Source organism: Pagrus pagrus (assembly GCF_965226575.1).
Source record: "Pagrus pagrus genome assembly, chromosome: 6".
Taxonomy (NCBI): Eukaryota; Metazoa; Chordata; class Actinopteri; order Spariformes; family Sparidae; genus Pagrus; species Pagrus pagrus.
In genome coordinates, this window is record NC_140190.1 from 10,299,887 (window position 1) to 10,320,865 (window position 20,979).

The window sequence follows — 20,979 nt, forward strand, 5'->3', positions numbered from 1 at the left end:
AGGCAGAAGTCACTGCTCACCTCCACCTCATGATTTTACTTCTATACTTGTAGGAGCCTTATGACATAATGCTTTTCCGAGCACCTGACTAAACCTGAAGCCTAAATTCAACTCTCCAGGACTAAAGTAACTAAGTTATGATGTATTTTAGACTCAGCTACCCAACATTAAAAAAAGTAGTTACAATTGGCCCCTAGAGTACCTCTTCTGCATTCTCTATGTTGTGTGCTTTTATTGTGAAGGTTAGGTAGGCAAACCGGAAGTCTTGATATCAACCTGTATTGGCTTTAAAAGCCTGTAATTTCCTGGCTCTGTTCTGTCGTGACAGCGCAGCCACTACTGTAAAGTTAATTAAGTTTGCATTAAAAAGCGCACATAACAATGGAGACAGTATCCAGTGTCCTGGGCTTTGAGTGGATGGACGGCAGGAGTATTTTGATATTTCTGTGTGTTTTTCTGTTGTTGGCTGATGTTTGGAAGAACAGAGTACCTGCAAACTTTCCTCCTGGACCGTGGTCTCTTCCTTTCATTGGTGATCTTCCTCGCATCGACCCCAGCAGACTCCACCTGCAGTTCACAGAGGTATGTATGTCGAGAGGCCATACAACAGTATCAGACTGCCTTCATGGAAATACAATGTCTGAGGACTACCTCTGTTGTTTCACACTTTTTCTGCACTGAAATAAATAAACCTACACGAATGTGATAATAGAAGAATCGCCCAGGAAGAGAATATTTCAGAGCTGTTATATAATAGTTTCAGGCATTTTTACTCTTGAGGAATGTAGGAAATCATTAACTCAAGTGAGAGCTGAAGTGTAGTAAATTCACAACCAGCAGCTTCTCTGTGTGTTTCAGTTTAGCAGTGGCTTCTGTGAATGATACAGTTAATTTTTATTGGAGATATTTTAAGAAATGCTGTGTGTATAGCCACCTGATGGCACAGGGGAGAAAGAGAAGGGAGAAATAAAGTACCCAGGTTTTTATAACTTCAATAAATAAAGTTGGCAGGGTACAACACCAACTGTTTGTTTGCTCACTGTGGTGCAGGCTACAAATCTTTCCCCTAACAGACCCAAACATAAGAAATAATGTACTGTTTGTAGGACAACAAGGACAAAGAGGAAACACTCCTGCCCACCTTTCTCACAGTACCCAGGATTTATACCAGGCTGGAGTAACCTTTCTTCAGTAAACAAAACTGGCAGGGTACTGATGCCATCTACTGATCCGTTATCATCAAATGTTTGAGAATTAACACCAGTCTGCTCTTTGTGTTCAGTTTGCAGAGAAATATGGGAACGTTTTCAGCCTTCGTCTCTTTGGCGGAAGGATTGTGGTCATTAATGGCTACAAACATGTGAGAGAGGCCCTGGTCCAAAAAGGAGAGGACCTTGTAGATCGCCCAGTCATACCGTTGTTTGATGAGTTCGTCAAGAATCGAGGTAGTGTGTGTTGCGTTTTGTATAAGTAGTTGCTAGTGAGTATTAAATCTTGCAGTAGCAACACCATAATAGCCATATTAGCGTTTATGTATATCCAAATATTCTGATCTGGTCTATTACGGGTCCCCATACCAATTTTTATAGACTTCACTGTGAATCAAGGTAGTGTGTTTTGCATTTTGTTTAAAAGTTTATAATTACTGTGTAGCAGCAGCAGACTGACACCGCATTAGACATATTAGCATTTAGCGTGTTATTAGTCATACTCATTTCCAATTATTCTGGCCTAATGCTGTTTTTGTGTTTCCAAAAGGTCTGGTGATGTCGAATGGCAATCTGTGGAAGCAGCAGAGGAGATTTGCACTTCATACACTCAGAAACTTTGGGATTGGCAAGAAGACCCTGGAGCCGTCCATCCAGCAGGAGTGCCGTTATCTCACTGAGGCTTTTGCCCTTCATCAAGGTACCAAACAAATCTTAGTTTTCAACAAGCAACAACTTATCGACTAACTTAACGTTATAGCATACTACGGTTTTCATGACACATTATTTTTGGCTGACTGACTGACCGAGTGATTTTAAACCATTGGTCAGTTGAGTGCACTTTTCACTTTGTGTTTTTACAAAGTGTCTTTGTATCTCATCCACATTTTGTCTTTATCTCACAGGCAAGCCTTTCAATGCCCAGTCACTGATAAACAACGCTGTGTCCAACATCATCTGCTGCCTGGTGTTTGGAGATCGCTTTGAGTACACAGACAAGCAGCACCAGGCTGTTCTTCAGCACTTCAATGACTTAATCGTCTTACAGGGAAGTGTGTGGATACAGGTGAGCCACCTTTGCAAACAAGTCATCTTTTTAAAAAAATCAGGCTTAATGTAGCCAGACACCATCGGTCAGTGTTATGTTTAATAACTATTTATTTGTAAAAGGGGCTCCGCATTATCGTAATCAACATGACATTGAATGACACAAACATAAGAAGACATAAAATGAGATAAAAATGTCACAGAAAACAATTTGGCTATTCACAATAGGAAAAGCACAGGTGTTACTACAGTAATGACATTAACAATGCCTCTGTTCTATTGAAGTGTCCCATCCCTGATTCTCAGATGATCTGTAATCTGTCTTCATACTCTGTAGGTTTATAACACGTTTCCCTGGCTGATGAAGTGGCTGCCTGGACCTCACCAGACGATATTCGCTCTGGTACAAAAGATAATTGACTTTGTTGAAATCAAAATCAAAGAACACAAAGACAATTTTAACCCCTCCTCACCAAGAGACTACATCGACTGCTTCCTCACAGAGATGGGAGAGGTGAGTGTTTTTATGTATGCTGTTTTTTGTTCTCTTTGTATTTTCTACAAATTAAAACTGCTCAGTTTCTAGTAATGAGACCACGGTTCCTGCACACGAGGGCCTGTTCATCACTGCTTGCAGCTTGAACTTCTCTTTGCATTTTCTAATGAAATATGTTAACTGATATCAAATCTGTCTCATGTGTTATTGATAGAAGGAGGACAAAGATTCTGGTTTTGATTTGAAGAATTTGAGTCTTTGCACTCTGGACCTGTTTGGTGCTGGAACTGAAACTACCACCACTACTTTACACTGGGGAATGCTGTACATGATCTACTACCCTCACATACAAGGTGTGTATGCAGTGGCGACTGGTCATTAGGGGCAGGTGGGGCATTAATGCTCAAATATTATTATTTGCTAAAATTTATCACAATCCTAATTTGCACATCATTCATGTTAGTATTTTTAAAACGCTCAAAATACTATTTAAAATCTGTTCTCCATGCCATGCATGACCCCTCGATATGTTTTTAAAAAAACACATCAGTAGTGAGAGTACTGCAGTTTTCCTGGTATTTAGGTTCATCAGTTAAAGTGGTTGGTGCCCCACCAGTTTTTTACATATAGAAACGCCACTGTGTGTATGCGTAATGCTTGTCCCAAGGCACACCCTCTTGTTATGTTAGCGTCTTGACTTGATAGTGTCAGCAGTCTCTCACAGGTCAGTCCTGACTTGGGAGAGTGAGTGTGTTGCATGTCATTTTCATTTCCCCTCAGCTGTTTACACAGGCACATTAAGCACATATCACTTCCCTCGTTTGATAATTCCTCGATCCTTGCTTGACTTAGTTTGTTCGTTCCTTTCCTCTCTCTTTGCATGGCTTCCTTGCATCTCTCCATGTATGGTCAGTAGAAGGGACTAAGATGGAAGGAAGAGATGCAGCTGAGGGAAACGTGGATGCAATTTAAAATGATTGGTTTCCTGTTTTCACTGTGTGCAGAGAGAGTCCAGGCAGAGATAGATACTGTCGTTGGTTCATCTAGACAACCCTCTATGACTGACAGAGATGACATGCCCTATACTAATGCAGTCGTCCATGAAATCCAGAGAATGGGAAACATCATTCCTCTCAATGTGGTCCACATGGCAAACAAGGACACCACGCTCGACAAGTACACAATCCCAAAGGTACGTGATGCACGTGTGAGAAAGAGTTGCTGTATGTGAGCATTTTTCATGTTTTCTAAAATGGATTTTTTGCCAGTAATAGCTTTTACATGTAGTGCTTTTTTGCAATTACTTCCTGATTATTAACCTTGAAGCTCAACCTTGTAATTTGTGTATTTTTCCATTTTGTTTTTGCAAATTAAAACAAAGTCAGTAGAAGAAATACTGAAAAAAAAAGAGATTTATCTTTTTTATTGGCATTTCCTCAGGGCACCATTGTCATGCCCACACTGAACTCAGTTCTACATGATGAGTCGATGTGGGAAACTCCACACTCCTTCAACCCTCAACATTTTCTGGACCAGGACGGCAAATTTAGGAAGAGAGAGGCCTTCATGCCTTTTTCAGCAGGTCAGTCAGTATTTGCCACCATTTTTTACACTCCGTTGGTTCAGATCTTCAAACATAATTGAATTTTAGACAATCTGAATAAGCACAAAACACAGTTTCTAAATTATATTTTCATTTATTGGTGGAAAAAAGTAATCCGACACCAACTGACCCTGGAACTGCAGGCCCTGCTAGCCTCAGTTAATGCCAGTGTTCATCATTCTACCATAAGAAAGACACTGGGCCAAAATGGTATTCAGTGAATCTCTTAAAAAATATCTGTGAATACATCTCACCTGTTGTGTTGTGTATCCGCAGGGAAGCGTGTGTGTCTCGGGGAGCAGCTGGCCAGGATGGAGTTATTCCTCTTCTTTACCTCCGTCCTTCAGAGGTTTTCTCTCTCTGCACCTCCTGGAGAGCAGCCCAGTCTGGAGTTCAAGTTAGGAGCCACTCGCTGTCCCAAACGTTACGACCTCTGTGCCGTACCACGATAAACCACCAGCTGTCCCAAACTGAACCAATCTGAACCGAATCACTGTGTTTCGCTACATTTATCTTGTAATATGTAAACATCTGCTGTATTGTTCTTTCCCTAGTCTTTTCCTTCGTTTATCTAGTGTGAGTAAAACATCATTTGCATGTTTTTCTCTTCTTAATCAATATGTCTTTTTAGATTATGAATACAATCTCATGAATTCAAATTCAAATATGCAGTAAATCCTGAAAACAGGATTTGGATTTGTCAGATTTGCTGAAACTTGATTTGTGTGTGAATAAATGATACTGAGATTTAGTTTGTCCTTCTGTGTGTTTATGTTCACACCGTGGTTTCAGTCAGAGGTTGTGCAGGTGACAAAAACTCTCAAATTTAAGAATGAAATTCTGTCTCTGTGCTTTTTTGCTCCATACACTAAAAAAATGGTTCATAAATCATGAAAAAGATATTTCAAAAAGCCCTCTGTAAAATCACAGTTTACTCCTGCAGGCAGGATGGTGGTGCCTCTCATATTTACTGGGTGAGGAGTGAAGGAGACTGGAAAACAAAGAAACAGACAAAGAAAGGCCTCACAAGACCTCCGAAGTGAAAACAAGCTTGAACTCAAGACAAGGAGGTCTTCCTAATCATCTGAATATGAATCACTTGTCAGTCAGTGAATCAACAGTGATGTTGGCAATGAAAAAAAATGTGTAAAAAATGTAAAGGCATCTTCAAATACATGATTTAACTTGTACAGTAGATGGATTTTTATGTGGGTGTGTATGTAACAGATGTGTTCAGTAGATTGCTGTGTCATGCTCTCAGCACTTTGCTGCCAGTTACATTTGATCCAGTTTCAAAGGGTGCAGCAATCTGTAATAAAGGTAGACGTGACCGCTCACCTCCACCTTCATGATTTTACTTCTATACTTGTGAGGAGCCCTAAGAGGTAATGCTTACTTTACACATTACAATTAGATGTCCTGCCCTAAAACTCCTACTGAGGTTGAATTAACCATTTTGGGCTCCCACCTACCTGTCACCAGCAAAGCTCCCATTAGCTTCTGTTTTCGGTACAACCAGTACTCAAAAATATAAAAAAAAATAAAATATAACATTAAAGAAATGCTTACACAGTAATGTATCTATATTTATAATCCAATGATTTAATATATATAATTCTGAATGGGCCATTCTGCATAATGAACACTTCACACTTGACACTAATACTTTTGAATGCAGGAAGTTGACTTGCATCAAAGTATTTCTACACGGTGGTGTTGTTACTTTGATCTGAGTACCTCTGCCACAGAAGCACACAGTTATTTTTATGTGTATGTGTTTGCGCTTTTATTTTGAAGGTTAGGCAGGCAAACCCTAAATCTTTATATCTAGCTGGACTGGTCATAAAATAATTATTTGCCGGACTGAATCCTGTTCCGTCTGTCAGAGCAGCAAACACTGAAACAAAAAAGCTCACATAACAATGGAGACAGTATCCAGTGTCCTGGGCTTTGAGTGGATGGACGGCAGAAGTATTTTGATATTTCTGTTTGTTTTTCTGTTGTTGGCTGATGTTTGGAAGAACAGAGTACCGGCAAACTTTCCTCCTGGACCGACGTCTCTTCCTTTCATTGGTGATCTTCATCACATCGACTCCAGCAGAATCCACCTGCAGTTCACAGAGGTATGTCAAGAGGCCGAACAACAGTATCAGACTGCCTTCAGGGAAATAAAATGTCTGAGGACTACCTACCTCTGTAGTCAGTGAGTTATTAGTTCAGTCAGTCAATTCATTCGTTTTCCCGAATGGAATAAAATCGCCCAGAAAGAAAAAAAGGAGAGCTGTTGTGTAACAGTTGTGTAACTATTGAGAAATGTTGGAAATCATTAACAGTTGAAATGGATGCTGCTACGCACATTCAACCACACTGTTTGGTCTTATTTACACAGGATCAAAAATCCCCTGTATCATCTAACCACGGTGACCGCAATAGCATTTGGATGTTTAGGCAAAAGGTTAGGTAACACCACAGTTTGAAGTCAGTGAATCAAGTATTATGCATGTTACAGTTTGGTGACATTAAAGTGTAGTGTATACGGGCCACACCACATCAGTAAAACAAGTAATCTACATGTTGCTTTTTCACCTCTGACATTTTACTCTCATTTATGCCTCAGCCCAAAACACAAATCCATCTCAACGTTCAGTTACCAGTTTACTGAGATCATAAATTGTGAAAGAAAGAGGAAAAGAACTAACTAACTACATATTGAGAGCACCATTAGAAAATGCCTCAACGTGTTTCCTCCATTGAAACGTGAACCATCAGCCAGATAAATGTTTGTGCTGTGGCCCTCTAAAGCTAGACTCATCATCAGAATTTCATCCTCGGGAAAATGACAAGTCAGTGTTGAACCAAAACACCAGTCTGCTCTTTGTGTTCAGTTTGCAGAGAAATATGGAAACATTTTCAGCATCCGTCTCTTTGGTGGAAGGATTGTGGTCATTAATGGCTACAAGCATGTGAGAGAGGCCCTGGTCCAAAAAGGAGAGGACTTCGTAGATCGCCCCAGCATACCGTTGTTTGAAGACACATTTGGGAATAAAGGTAGCGTGTGTTGCATTTTGTTTAAGAAGTTGCAAGTAAGTATTAAGCAGCATCCGACTGACACCACAGTAGTGACACCACAGTAGCATTTAGCCTGTTGTTGGTCATACCCATTTCCAATTATTCTAATCTAATGTTGTTTTGTGTTTCCAAAAGGTCTGGTTGCATCGAGTGGCAATCCATGGAGGCAGCAGAGGAGATTTGCTCTTCATACTCTCAGAAACTTTGGGATTGGTAAGAAGACCCTGGAGCCGTCCATCCAGCAGGAGTGCCATTATCTCACTGAGGCTTTTGCCCTTCATCAAGGTACCAAACAAATCTTAGTTTTCAACAAGCAAATACTAATGAGCTCATGCTTAAGTAAGAAAATGTCATTTTTGAGTCTCATTCCCAACTTGTCAAATGTTGACGCATTGGGATGGGGGCCGACCTGTTGTACAAGTGTCAGTATCAGTCAGCTGTCCTCAATCATAATTAGCATGTCACAATACTTTTCTTCTGCCTATAACTCATTATACATTTGATGTTTTTGACAATTTTCTTTTCCGTTTCTGTGTGTCTTATTTCCATTTTCTTTGCATTCATAGGCAAGCCTTTTAATACCCAGTCACTGATAAACAACGCTGTGTCCAACATAATCTCCTTCCTGGTGTTTGGGCATCGCTTTGAGTACACTGACAAGCAGCACCAGGGTATCCTTCAGGACTTCAATGAGTTAGTGTACTTAGAGGGAGGTGTGTGGGCACAGGTAAGACTACTTTGCATACAAGGTGATGCAAACAGTAATAATCTTTTTGAAGTGTATTAGGTCAGCCAGACCTGATAAGTCAATAACTTGTTTGTAAGGTTATTTCGGAAAATAAAAACAGAATGCAATGACTTGCAAATCCTTTTTAACCTATAACTAATTGAAAAAAGTTCAAAGATAAGATATTTAAAATTTCAGACTGATACACTTTAGGTTTTTGGAAATATACACTCTCTTAAACTTAGACTTTTTCCTATTCTTGCTTGATATACAACTTTAGTTGCCCAACAGTGCAGGGTACCCCCTGCGCATTTTATTATTTACACCTACGCTTATCCCATTGTGTTAAGGATTGGGCATTGTGGATAAAATCCATGGTCTACGTATTTTAAGTCATTTTATAGAAAATCCAATAATAAATGGTGTACATGTACCTGATTGGGATTGTCAGTTTTTTGACAAATTCAGTAAAAACAACCTTTTCCCTCTGTGTGTCTGTGTTCAAGCTGTGAACTACTCCCTCATTCTCAGCTGATCTGGTATCTGTCTTCATACGTTGTAGATTTATAACACATTGCCTTGGTTGATGAAGTGGCTGCCTGGACCTCACCGGAGGATATTCAGTCTGACACGAAAGCTATTTGACTTTGTTGAAATCAAGATCAAAGAACACAGAGAAAGTCTTGACCCCTCCTCACCAAGAGACTACATCGACTGCTTCCTCACAGAGATGGGAGAGGTGAGCGTTTTTATTTGTGTTTGTTGTCTTTGTATTCTATAATGAAATATGTCATCTGATGCCAGAAACTGTCTCTTGTGTTTTTGATAGAAGGAGGACAAAGATTCTGGTTTTGATTTGAAGAATTTGTGTGTGTGCGCTCTGGACCTGTTTGCTGCTGGAACTGAAACGACCACCACTACTTTACACTGGGGACTGCTGTACATGATCTACTACCCTCACATACAAGGTGTGCATGAGTAATATCTGTTCCACCTCATGCCTGCTAGTTAGCATCCTGACTTTAGAGTACCAGAGGTCTCTCACAGGTCAGAAAGTGTGTTGCACGTCATTTTCCCTTCAGTAATCTATGCAGCACACAGACTCACACTGTTTCCTGTTTTCTCTGTGTGCAGAGAGAGTCCAGGCAGAGATAGACACAGTCGTTGGTTCATCTAGACAACCCTCTATGACTGACAGAGATGACATGCCCTACACTAATGCAGTCGTCCATGAAATCCAGAGAATGGGCAACATCGTTCCCCTCAATCTGGCCCGCATGGCAGGCAAGGACACCACGCTCGACAAGTACACAATCCCAAAGGTACGTGATGCACGTGTGAGCATTTTACTTATTGTTTGTTTTCCAAGTTGGGTTTTCTGGCAACATATCTTTTGAACGCAGTGCTACTCAGACACCAAATCATAAAACATTATTTTCACCACTTGAATTTATGAACAATATTTTTCAAACCAGTCCCAGTTCAACTAAGTGAAGAAAACTTTCATGTAAAGTAAACCAAATCTGAAAAATTGTCTAAAAATCCATACTCTGGCCTTTTGCTGCATGTAGTCCCCTCTTTCTGTTTCTCTCCATCTGTTGCTTTCAATAACGCAGAATAATCTTATTACAAAGTCCATTTAGTAGCTCATCTGGAACTTGTTAGACCTGATTAATTATTATTTTCCAATTATGATTATTTTGTCAACTGCTGTTTCCAATGTTGACAACGAACCTTGTAACTTGTTTATTTTCACCTTTTCACCTCAGTGAAACAATCACAGGAAGAAATGCTAGAAACAAAAAGATATCAGTTTGATTTACTGTTTTCATTAACGGCGTCTCTACAGGGCACCATGATCCTGCCCACACTGACCTCAGTTCTACATGATGAGTCGATGTGGGAAACTCCACACTCCTTCAACCCTCAACATTTTCTGGACCAGGACGGCAAATTTAGGAAGAGAGAGGCCTTCATGCCTTTTTCAGCAGGTAAGTAAAATGGCTGTTGTAACAATCTAAAGCTCAATTGTATGTTGTTTAATCCAGGGAAAAAATAAATATAGATACATATCATTGCTCGCACGCAATCTTTTGTGTGTTTGTTAACATAGGGGATCAACTCCACGCCCTGCTCTATTCTTTGGTTGTTTCAGACTGAGAGCTGCAAAAATATTATACGATTCAAGTGAACCTCTTAAAAAATTGTGTAAATACATCTCACCTGTTGTGTTGTGTATCCGCAGGGAAGCGTGTGTGTCTCGGGGAGCAGCTGGCCAGGATGGAGTTATTCCTCTTCTTTACCTCCCTCCTTCAGAGGTTTTCTCTCTCTGCACCTCCTGGAGAGCAGCCCAGTCTGGAGTTCAAGTTAGGAGCCACTCTCTGTCCCAAACCTTACGACCTCTGTGCCGTACCACGATAAACCACCAGCTGTCCCAGACTGAACCATCTGAACCGAATCACTGTGTTCCGCTACATTTATCTTGTAATATGTAAACATCTGCTGTATTGTTCTTTCCCTAGTCTTTTCCTTTTTTTATCTAGTGTGAGTAAAACATCATTTGCATGTTTTCCTTTTCTTAATCAATATGTCTTTTTAGATTATGGATACAATCTCATGAATTCAAATATGCAGTAAATCCTGAAAGCAGTTTTAAAAAAAAAAAAACACAAAACGCTGGGAACTATATTTCTACTTTTCTTTTCACTGCACATCGGATTTGTCAGATTTGCTGAAACTTGATGTGTGTGTAAATAAATGATACTGAGATTTAGTTTGTGTTTCTACGTGTTCATGTTCACACTGTGGTTTCAGTCAGAGGTTTGGCAGGTGATAAAAACACTGAAAAAATGCTTTATAAATCATGATATGGATCATTCTGTAAAATCACAATCACCTCTCACGTTATCTGAGTGAGGAGTGGAGGAAGCCTGGAAACAAAGGCACCTTCCAGGAAATGTTACACAACACATTAGACACAATAGAATTTCATGCTGTTTCACTTTGTTTATATTCGGCGGACCCCGCCACCTTTCGAGCTTCAAACAGTGTTCTGGGGACCTTATTTTCCTCTGAGAACAGCTATTTATTAATATTTCTGATCTTGTATTATTACCTCATTCATACTGTAAACTATAAAACTACATAGCGCCCTTTTAAAAACACAATGCTTTTCCACGGCACCCAACCCCCACCTTAACCATCACAATTACATGTCTACCCCCAATCCTCATCTTTATCTTAAACTAAACCTGAAGCTTTAATTCAACTCTTCAGGACTAAAACTGCTATCAGGGCTGGATTAAGCATTTCGGGGTCCCAGTGGGAGACATTTGCTGTTGGGCCCCCACCCACCCACGACTACCACCTTAGTTGATCTCGTACACAAGAAGGGCACATTTCTGAACAAATTTGCAAAGAAGCAAATTAACATTTGCAATGATATGGTATTAACGAGGAGCAAAATCCTGGAACGAAATTTGCAATAAATTACCAAAACCAGTTGGCATGTGGTGAATTGGGGCTTTTAGGGCCCCTCGGGGTCAGGGGCCCTCGGGGCCTGCTTTGCCCTGTTGGTAATACATCCTTGACTCATATTGGTCCTTAGAAAGATGGATGTAGAAGGGCAAAATGGTGAAAAGTAACTAAGTACTTATTCAAGGACTGTACATAAGTACAGTTTTGAGATACTTGTACTCACTTGAGTAAATCCATTTAATACTTCTTTATGCTTCTAAGCCACTGCATTTATCTGACAGCTTTAGTTACTTGTTATTTTGCAAATATAAGTTATTAATACAAAATAAAAACTAATAAATTATTAGGTTTTACAGTTTTAGCTACCCAGCAGTATATACAGTAGTTGTAATACGTCCACTCTTCACTTGCAGCAACGTTAAAGTAATGCTTACACTCAATGCATCTGTAGTTATAACCCAGTGATTTCATATGATAACAATGAAGACTTTGAGTGGACGCTCATGCTGAAGTACTTCTGCAGGAAGTTTACTTGTATCAGAGTATTTCTACACTGTGGTGTCTTACTTTGATCTGATTTGTTACTCTTCCGCTCCTGAAGAAGCACACAGCCACACTGCGCTTTTATTTTGAAGATTAGGTAACAAAACCGGAAATCCTATGTTCATATACCATCCTGGATTTGTCTTAACACCTTATTTGAACTCCTGAGTCCTGTTCAGTCGCGACCTGACAGCGCAGCAAACACTGTGAAATAAATGAGACAGCATGAACATGGAGACAGTATCCAGTGTCCTGGGCTTTGAGTGGATGGACGGCAGGACTATTTTGATATTTCTGTGTGTTTTTCTGATGTTGGCTGATGTTTGGAAGAACAGAGTACCGGCAAACTTTCCTCCTGGACCGACGTCTCTTCCTTTCATCGGTGACCTTCATCGCATCGACCCCAGCAGAGTTCACCTGCAGTTCATAAAGGTATGTCGAGGCCAGTGGCTTAATGTCATTAAATACATTTATTTAAACTGTACTTCAGTATAAATCTGAGGGTCTTTTAGGATACTTGAGTCTTTTCTTTTCATGCCACTTTTTAATTAAATAAATAGTTTAAGTATTGCTCCACTGGGCTGCATGTATCAGCTTTAGTTACTAGTAACTTTACACATAAATTATTTTTTACCCTCCTGAAGGGTTCAGCCTGTAACACAACCAACCCACCTCACCCAGCAGTTCAGAGCTCAAAATACAATCATAAACATTTTCCACTATTTTATTACATTTAATAGGTTAAACTGATCATTATTAATTTAGAATATAATCTGCAGTCTAGTTGATGATGAAAACAAAGATAATGGTGAATAATAATAATAATAATAATGTAGAGGATCCCAGCCCAGACTTTAAATCATAAAATATTTGGGTAATGGTCGTAAAATTACATGTGAAATGGTGTCTGAAACTTTGACATTTTATAAAACACAAAGGTGTCTGAGGCTGAAACTCTCCAGTGAGAGATGTTTACATTTCCCAAACCAGCAGCCTCTGTTGTGTGTTTGAGCCAAGTGTGACAGCATGTAGATCCACCTAGTGGCACAGGGGAGAAAGTGACAGAAGAAAAAATGAACCTAGATATTTTTTTTTGCCAGGGTGCTGACTGATGTCATTTACTGACGCTTCACAATTACATCTACCTTTTTGCTCAACGTGGTGCCGGCCACAAAATTCCCCTCAAACATATCCATCTATTATCTTGAATATCTTTTAAAGGAACAGTACATCACCGCCAGACTTGTCAGATACCAGTTTATTAAGATAATAAATTACCAAAGAAAAGACAAAAAGAAATTAGGTTAGAGCACTTCATCATGTTTTATCTACCATAGAGGCACTTTTGCTTTGTTTGGTTTTTTGTTTTTTCCATTTTCAACATTGCGCACCAGTGTCACCAAAAACATTTATTAAAGAGGCTACAGTCAATAATGTGAAAGGAAGCAGTCAAATGAAATATGAAACATCAGCCAGATGCATGTTTGTGCTGTAGCCCTCTGATTTTTTTTATATTTCATCCTCAGACAGTAGAAGTCAACTCAGCGTTGAACCAAAACACCAGTCTGCTCTTTGTGTTCAGTTTGCAGAGAAATATGGGAACGTTTTCAGTCTCCGTCTCTTTGGTGGAAGGGTTGTGATCGTTACAAGCTACAAGCATGTGAGAGAGGCCCTGGTCCAAAAAGGAGAAGACTATGCAGATCGCCCTGTCATACCGTTGTTTGATGACTTAGTCGGGAATAAAGGTAGTGTGCGTTGCGCTTTGTTTAAGAAGTTGCTAGTGTGTATTAAATCTTGCAGGAGCAACATCAGACTGACACCACTATAGCATTATAGCATTTATGCATACCCAAATATTCTGGTCTGATACTGTTTTGTGTTTCCAAAAGGTCTGGTGGGATCAAGTGGCAATGCATGGAGGCAGCAGAGGAGATTTGCTCTTCAAACACTCAAAAACTTTGGGTTTGGCAAGAAGACAATGGAGTTATACACCCAGCAGGAGTGCCGTTATCTCACTGAAGCTGTTGCCCTTCATCAAGGTGCAAATCAAATCTTAATTTTTTTTCATAAGCAACAAATAATCAGCTAATGCTTCAGTAGTACTTATAGGGTACTTTGCTTTTTAATGACACAAACGGGCCAATTCTAATAATGCAAAAGTCTGTAAAAAGTCACAGTGGGAAATAAAGTTTTACTGCAGTGAAACGATAGACAGGAAATATGCATGTGATGTTTCACTATTAAGCTCAATGAATGACTGATTTAAAAGCTGTCACTTCCGCCTGCACATAGTAAAAATCCCCTGGCTGTGACTGCTATTTCAGTGGTGTAACTGTGAAACTGGGCGTTCTCATCATCACAGAGTTAGGTCATTAGATTGCGATGTTTATTGCAACTTCAGCGATATCTGCTGCCTTCCCTTCGACGCGCCGCTCTGCTCTCCCCGGAGCAGCTCCGCTCTCGCTTTGCCTGTCGAGCACAGGAGCCTTCACTGTTGATAGGCTATGACTCGTGATGTATAACCAATCAGATACGCTGTGGGTGGGACAGTGAGTGAGACTCCAAGTGCTGACCCTGGATGTATTTTAAGAGCCATCCGCAAACTCAAAGGACTCTTGTGTTGCCTCCCATCTCCTCCTACTGTTGTACCAAAGTATTGTTCAAGCCATCCTGCTCTCGTGCTCCACCTGCTTCCTCAACATGCACTCTGTCAAACTCAAACTCATAACCAACACTGCTGCCAAGATAATAGGTCTCCCCCACGCCCAGCCTCTCAGAGCTCAATTGTAAGGCCATCACACGCATTGCAAATACAACAGCACAGGACATCATACACCCACTCAATCACAAGTTTTTGTTTGTCTTATCTACACTTTCTCTTTATCTCACAGGCGAGCCTTTTAATGCCCAGTCACTGTTGAACAACGCTGTGTCCAACATCATCTGCTGCCTGGTGTTTGGGGATCGATATGAGTTTACTGACAAGCAGCACCAGGCTATTCTTCATGACTTCGATGAGTTACTGTACTTAGAGGGCGGTGTATGGGCACAGGTGAGCGTACTTTGTAAACAGGATAATGTGAACGGTAATCTTTTTGAAATCAGGATTTATCCAGCCAGGCTCGATAAGTCAATGTAATTTGATAACTGAATGCTGAATGTGCAAATCCTTTTTAACTTATCAATTGAAAACAGTTCAAAGACAAGATATTTAATCAAACAGATATACTCTCACAACTTGATGCCAGCAAACTTTCATCCATCTGATCCATCAAAAAGCAGACAGTAAGTGTTCGGAAACTGAGGACATTGTTTGTTAAAGTTTTAAAAGTGAAATTTGTTTACATAATTGCTTGATATACGAAGTTCCTCATGTATTTCCAAAATGTATTCAAGTTCATATTGGGAGGACATCAACAAGTGGTGCACAGAGAACAAGCGACTGCTCAGCGTCAACAAAATAAAGTAGCTGATTGTTGATGTTAGAATAAAAAGGCAGACACACATCCTTGTCACCTATAACCTTAATTTGACATAAAAAAAACAAGATGAGATAGTGAAACTGATGGGGATAGTCAGTTTTTGACAAAAAAATGGTGAAACAACATTTGCAGATTTTGCGTAAGATGTGTGTGTTCAAGTTGGGAACTATTCCCCTGATTCTCAGATGACCTGGTACCTGTCTTAATTCTCTGTAGATTTATAACACATTTCACTGGCCGATGAAGTGGCTGCCTGGACCTCACCAGAGGATATTCACTCTGACACAAAAGATACTTGACTTCATCGAAATCAAGATCAAAGAACACAAAGAAAGTCTTGACCCCTCCTCACCAAGAGACTACATCGACTGCTTCCTCACAGAGATGGGAGAGGTGAGTGTTTTTATTTGTGTTTGTTCTCTTTGTGTTTTCTAATGAAATATGTCATCTGATGCCAGAAACTGTCTCTTGTGTTATTGATAGAAGGAGGACAAAGATTCTGGTTTTTATCTGACGAATTTGTGTGTTTGCACTCTGGACCTGTTTGCTGCTGGAACTGAAACGACCACCACTACTTTACGATGGGGACTGCTGTACATGATCTACTACCCTCACATACAAGGTGTGCATGAGTAATATCTGTTCTATCACTTGCCTGCTTGTTTTGCAAGTGTCTTGACTTTACAGTACGAGAGGTCTCTCACAGGTCAGTGCTGTTTGGGAGAGTATGTGTGTTGCACGTTATTTTCCTCTCAGTTGTCTACGCAGCGCACAGACTCACACTGTTCCCTGTTGTCACTGTGTGCAGAGAGAGTCCAGGCAGAGATAGACACTGTCGTTGGTTCATCCAGACAACCCTCTCTTACCGACAGAGATGACATGCCCTATACTAATGCAGTCATCCATGAAATCCAGAGAATGGGCAACATTGTTCCCCTCGATATATTCCACATGGCAGGCAAGGACACCACGCTCGACAAGTACACGATCCCAAAGGTAGATGATGCACATGTGAGCTGTATGTGAGCATTTGGCTTATTGTATGTTTTCCAATTTGGGTTTTCTGGCAACACAGTTTTTGAACGCAATGCGTGCTATATCGAAGCTAGGTCCTTATGATTTTCTCTCTCTCCACTGTTTATACTGTTTCTCTCCAGCTGTTTGTCTCAATAAAGGTGAAAAGACGCACTTTGGTGCGGCTCAATTACCAGGAATTTTACACACAATGTGACAAAAGGCAATATGAATGCAATTACATTTAACATGATTGTATTCTTTTTGTGATTATTTTGTAAACAGCTGTTTCCAATGTTAAGAATTAACCTTGATGCTCAACCTTGTAACTTGTTTTTCACCTCTGCTCTTCACTAAAAGAATCACTAGGACAAATACTAAAAATAAGATATCAGTTTGATTTACTGTTTTTCATTGACGGCGTCTCTACAGGGCACCGTGGTCCTGCCCGTACTGACCTCAGTTCTACATGATGAGTCGATGTGGGAAACTCCACACTCCTTCAACCCTCAACATTTTCTGGACCAGGACGGCAAATTTAGGAAGAGAGAGGCCTTCATGCCTTTTTCAGCAGGTTAGTCAAATGGTGGTCACAACAATCTAAAGATCAGTTGTATGTTGTTTAATGAAAGAGCTGCACAGATGAAAATAAATCTAGATACATATCATTGCTTGCACACAATCTTTTGTGTGTTTGTTAACATAGCTGGGAGGGGATCAGGGTCCATGCCCTGCTCTATTCTTTGGTTGATTCAGACAGAGCTGCAAAAATATTATATGATTCAAGTGAATCTCTTATATATGTCTTATATATATATATATATATATCTTAAATATGTAAATACATCTCATCTGTTGTGTTGTGTATCCTCAGGAAAACGTGTGTGTCTCGGGGAGCAGCTGGCCAGGATGGAGTTATTCCTCTTCTTTACCTCCCTCCTCCAGAGGTTTTCTCTCTCTGCACCTCCTGGAGAGCAGCCCAGTCTGGAGTACAAGCTAGGAATCACCCGCTGTCCAAAACCTTACGACCTCCGTGCCGTACAACGATAAACCACCAACTGTCCCAAACTGAACCATCTTTGTTTCACAACGTAGTGAATCAGTGTGCTACACTACATTTATCTTATTAAATATTAATATCTAACCTGACGCACAAGATGATTTGCAAGATCACAGCATGTTATCTCGCAAATCCAGCTGCCTTGCTAGTTAAATTAATATCTGCTACATTGTTTTGTTTTTTACTTATAGTGAGTAAAACATATTTTGATGTTTTTATCTTCTCCGTCAAAATGACTTTTTATAGTATTATTGTAATCTACTGAATTTAAATATGCCATAAAATCCTTAAAACATTCCAGTTCTGACTTTCCACTGCACAGTCAGATTTGCTGAAACTTGATGTGTGTGTAAATAAATGGTACTGAGATTTAGTTTGTGTTTCTATTTGTTCACTGTGGTTTCAGTCAGAGGTTTGGCAGGTGATAAAAACAACAAAATTAGACGATACAACTATGTGTCAGTCCTGTTTTATTTAAAAAAAAAATACACACACTCTGTAAAATCACAGTCTGCTGCCACAGACAGGATGGTGCTGGTCCTGTCTCTCACATTATCTGGGTGAGGAGTGGAGGACGCTGGGGAAAAAAGACCTAAACAAGCAAATGTTACGTAACACTGGAGTCCTCACAGGACCTCTGAAGTGAAAACAAGTTGTAGCTTGAACTCGTCCAGCTGGTTGTTGACTTATGCCACTGAATTTATCCGACAGCTTTAGTTACCCGTCATTTTGCAAATATAAGTTATTAATACAAAATAAAAACTAATAAATTATGATGTTTTACAGATTTAGCTACCCAGCAGTATATTGTAAGGGGAAATTCTCCTTATTGAGGTAGACTCAGTGTGATGAATCAGATCTCTTTATTACATGCAGCATGGAGAGAAGACCCGCAGTTTTTCTCTCGTCTTTCAAATGTCTCTGACTTAAATACAGTGGTTACATACTTTACGACAGTTGTTAATCACTCCTTCCCAAAACAATGACCCCCTGATGTATTGGAATATAAATGTCATCCTATCTAACCTCCTGTAAACACCTCAGGCGAAGAGATTTGCCCCTCATTTGACTCTCTGACCTGTTCTAATACTAACAAACCCCCACGCCTTAGGTGAAGGGGAATCTCCCCTCCTCTCACATCCTGATATGATCCCTAACGTATATTGATTACTGAAATCAAAACTATTTAATTTCCCCACAATATACAGTAGTTACAATTAGTCCATTCTTCACTTCACTGCACTGTATCTATAGTTATAATCCAATGATTTAATATATATGATTCTCAATGGGCCATTCTGCATAAAGAATACTTCACACTTGACAGAATGCAGGAAGTTGACTTGCAGTATTTCTACACAGGGTTGTTACTTTGATCTGAGTACCTCTGACACAGAAGCACACAGTTCATTTTATGTGTTTGTTTTTGCGCTTTTAATTTGAAGGTTAGGCAGGCAAACCATAAAACCTTGATATCTACCCTTACTGGTCATAAAATACTTATTTGTCTGACTGAGTCCTGTTTCGTCATATCAGCGCAGCAAACACTGTGAAATAAATAAGCTCATATAAAAATGGAGACAGTATCCAGTGTCCTGGGCTTTGGGTGCATCTGAAGTCATGGTGTTACCAGTTGGCTTTGAAACCTAGCGATCAAGTCCAAAGATAAGTTATTTGGTCTGGTTAAGGTGCAAGGTAACTGAATGTTGTAAAGTGCTTTGAGCCATCAGTAGACTGGAAAAGCACTATAGAAATGCAAATGCATTTAGTCAGGAGTTACAACCCTCTAAAGGCCAGTTATACAATTTAAGTTTTTGCATATTTTTGCATATATGTACGGAAGCCTCAAAGGGCCATGCATTCATACATTTTATTTCCTCCGTTTTCCCGTGATAACAAGTTCATTTCATTTGTTTTCTCGAGATCTCGAGTTATTATCTCGAAATAACAACTGCCGTTTGTCCGAGATAACGGGATAATTTTCTCGAAATCTCGAGATTACGAAACTTTGTTTTCCCGAGATAACAATATAATTAATTCAAGATCTTGAGAAAACAAAATGATAGTGTAGTATATTAAATCATTGCAGGAAACAACATTCAGTGACAGTGTAGCAATGTCAGGAGGAGGAGCAGGAGCATATTGATCACCGCGTCACATATCTTTTCAATCAAGGCCTGACACAGGCTGAAATAGCATTATGCCTTGCCGTTACAGATAATATACACATTAGTGTGCGTAATCTAAAAAGACGTTAGCAAGGCTTCAGCTACTACATTACATTAGTTACATTAACTACATAGCTGACCAGCTACGAGGTCCCGGGCATAATCTCAGGCCTATCATATCCCAGTCATTATCTCGAGATCTCAAATGAATTATATCGTTATCTCGGGAAAACAAAGTTTCGTTATCTCGAGATCTCGAGAAAATTATCCCGTTATCTCAGGAAAACGGCAGTTGTTATTTCGAGATAATAACTCAAGATCTCGAGAAAACTAATGAAATTAACTTGTTATCATGGGAAAACGGAGAAAATAACATGTATGAATGCATGGATATATGAATATATACCAATCTTCAAACAAAATATAAATATAAGACAAAGACAAACTGAGAAACTCCACCTCCATGGCTCAAAACTAAGGTTTTGCAGTAGCCAAGGAAGGTCCTGACTTGAATCCAAATGAGGTACTGTGGCAGGGCCTTAAATGGGCAGTTCATACTTGAAAACCTTTCATTGTGGCTGAATTAAAGGAGTTCTGCAAAGAAGAGAGAGGACAAAAATCTGACTGATCTGTAGTTACCAGGGATTTGTTAAAACCATCTCTGTTTCACAGCGCAGTGGATCACTCTGAACTACTACATTTATGTTGTATTATATCAATAATTGATATCAACTGTAAGGGAAATTCAACCTGACACACCAGATGATTTTTTATATTGATATGCCTGATCGTGTAATAATGCAAATCCAGCTGACCTGCACGGTAAATCAATACTTGCTATATTGTTTTTATCCAATAGTGTGAGTAAAACATTAATTGGATGTTTTTTTCTTCTCCATCAAAATTAGACTTTTTAGATTATTAATGTAATTACTGAATATGCAATAAGCAATAAAATCCTTAAAACAAGTTCAGACTTTCCACTGGACAGTGGATTTGTCAGATTTGCTGAAACTTGATGTGTGTGTATAAATGATACTGAGATTTAGTTTGTTTCTACGTGTTCGTGTTCACACTGTTGTTTC

General features: G+C 39.7%; 1 protein-coding gene across 1 annotated transcript; it reads left to right on the plus strand.

Moving 5' to 3' along the window:
- The first annotated feature begins 319 nt into the window (after positions 1 to 319).
- On the plus strand, positions 320 to 18,099 carry LOC311258071 (uncharacterized protein). Its single transcript, XM_084354117.1, is given in 29 exon segments — positions 320 to 582; positions 1,283 to 1,445; positions 1,759 to 1,908; positions 2,114 to 2,274; positions 2,593 to 2,769; positions 2,966 to 3,104; positions 3,756 to 3,943; positions 4,192 to 4,333; positions 4,631 to 4,720; positions 4,723 to 4,827; positions 6,266 to 6,477; positions 7,240 to 7,402; positions 7,559 to 7,708; positions 7,990 to 8,150; positions 8,713 to 8,889; positions 8,980 to 9,118; positions 9,285 to 9,472; positions 10,000 to 10,141; positions 10,396 to 10,485; positions 10,488 to 10,641; positions 12,395 to 12,602; positions 13,753 to 13,915; positions 14,060 to 14,209; positions 15,062 to 15,222; positions 15,869 to 16,045; positions 16,136 to 16,274; positions 16,461 to 16,648; positions 17,099 to 17,240; positions 17,541 to 18,099. Coding segments are annotated over 29 exon segments (4,596 nt in total). The 5' UTR covers positions 320 to 381; the 3' UTR covers positions 17,717 to 18,099.
- The last annotated feature ends 2,880 nt before the right edge of the window (positions 18,100 to 20,979 follow it).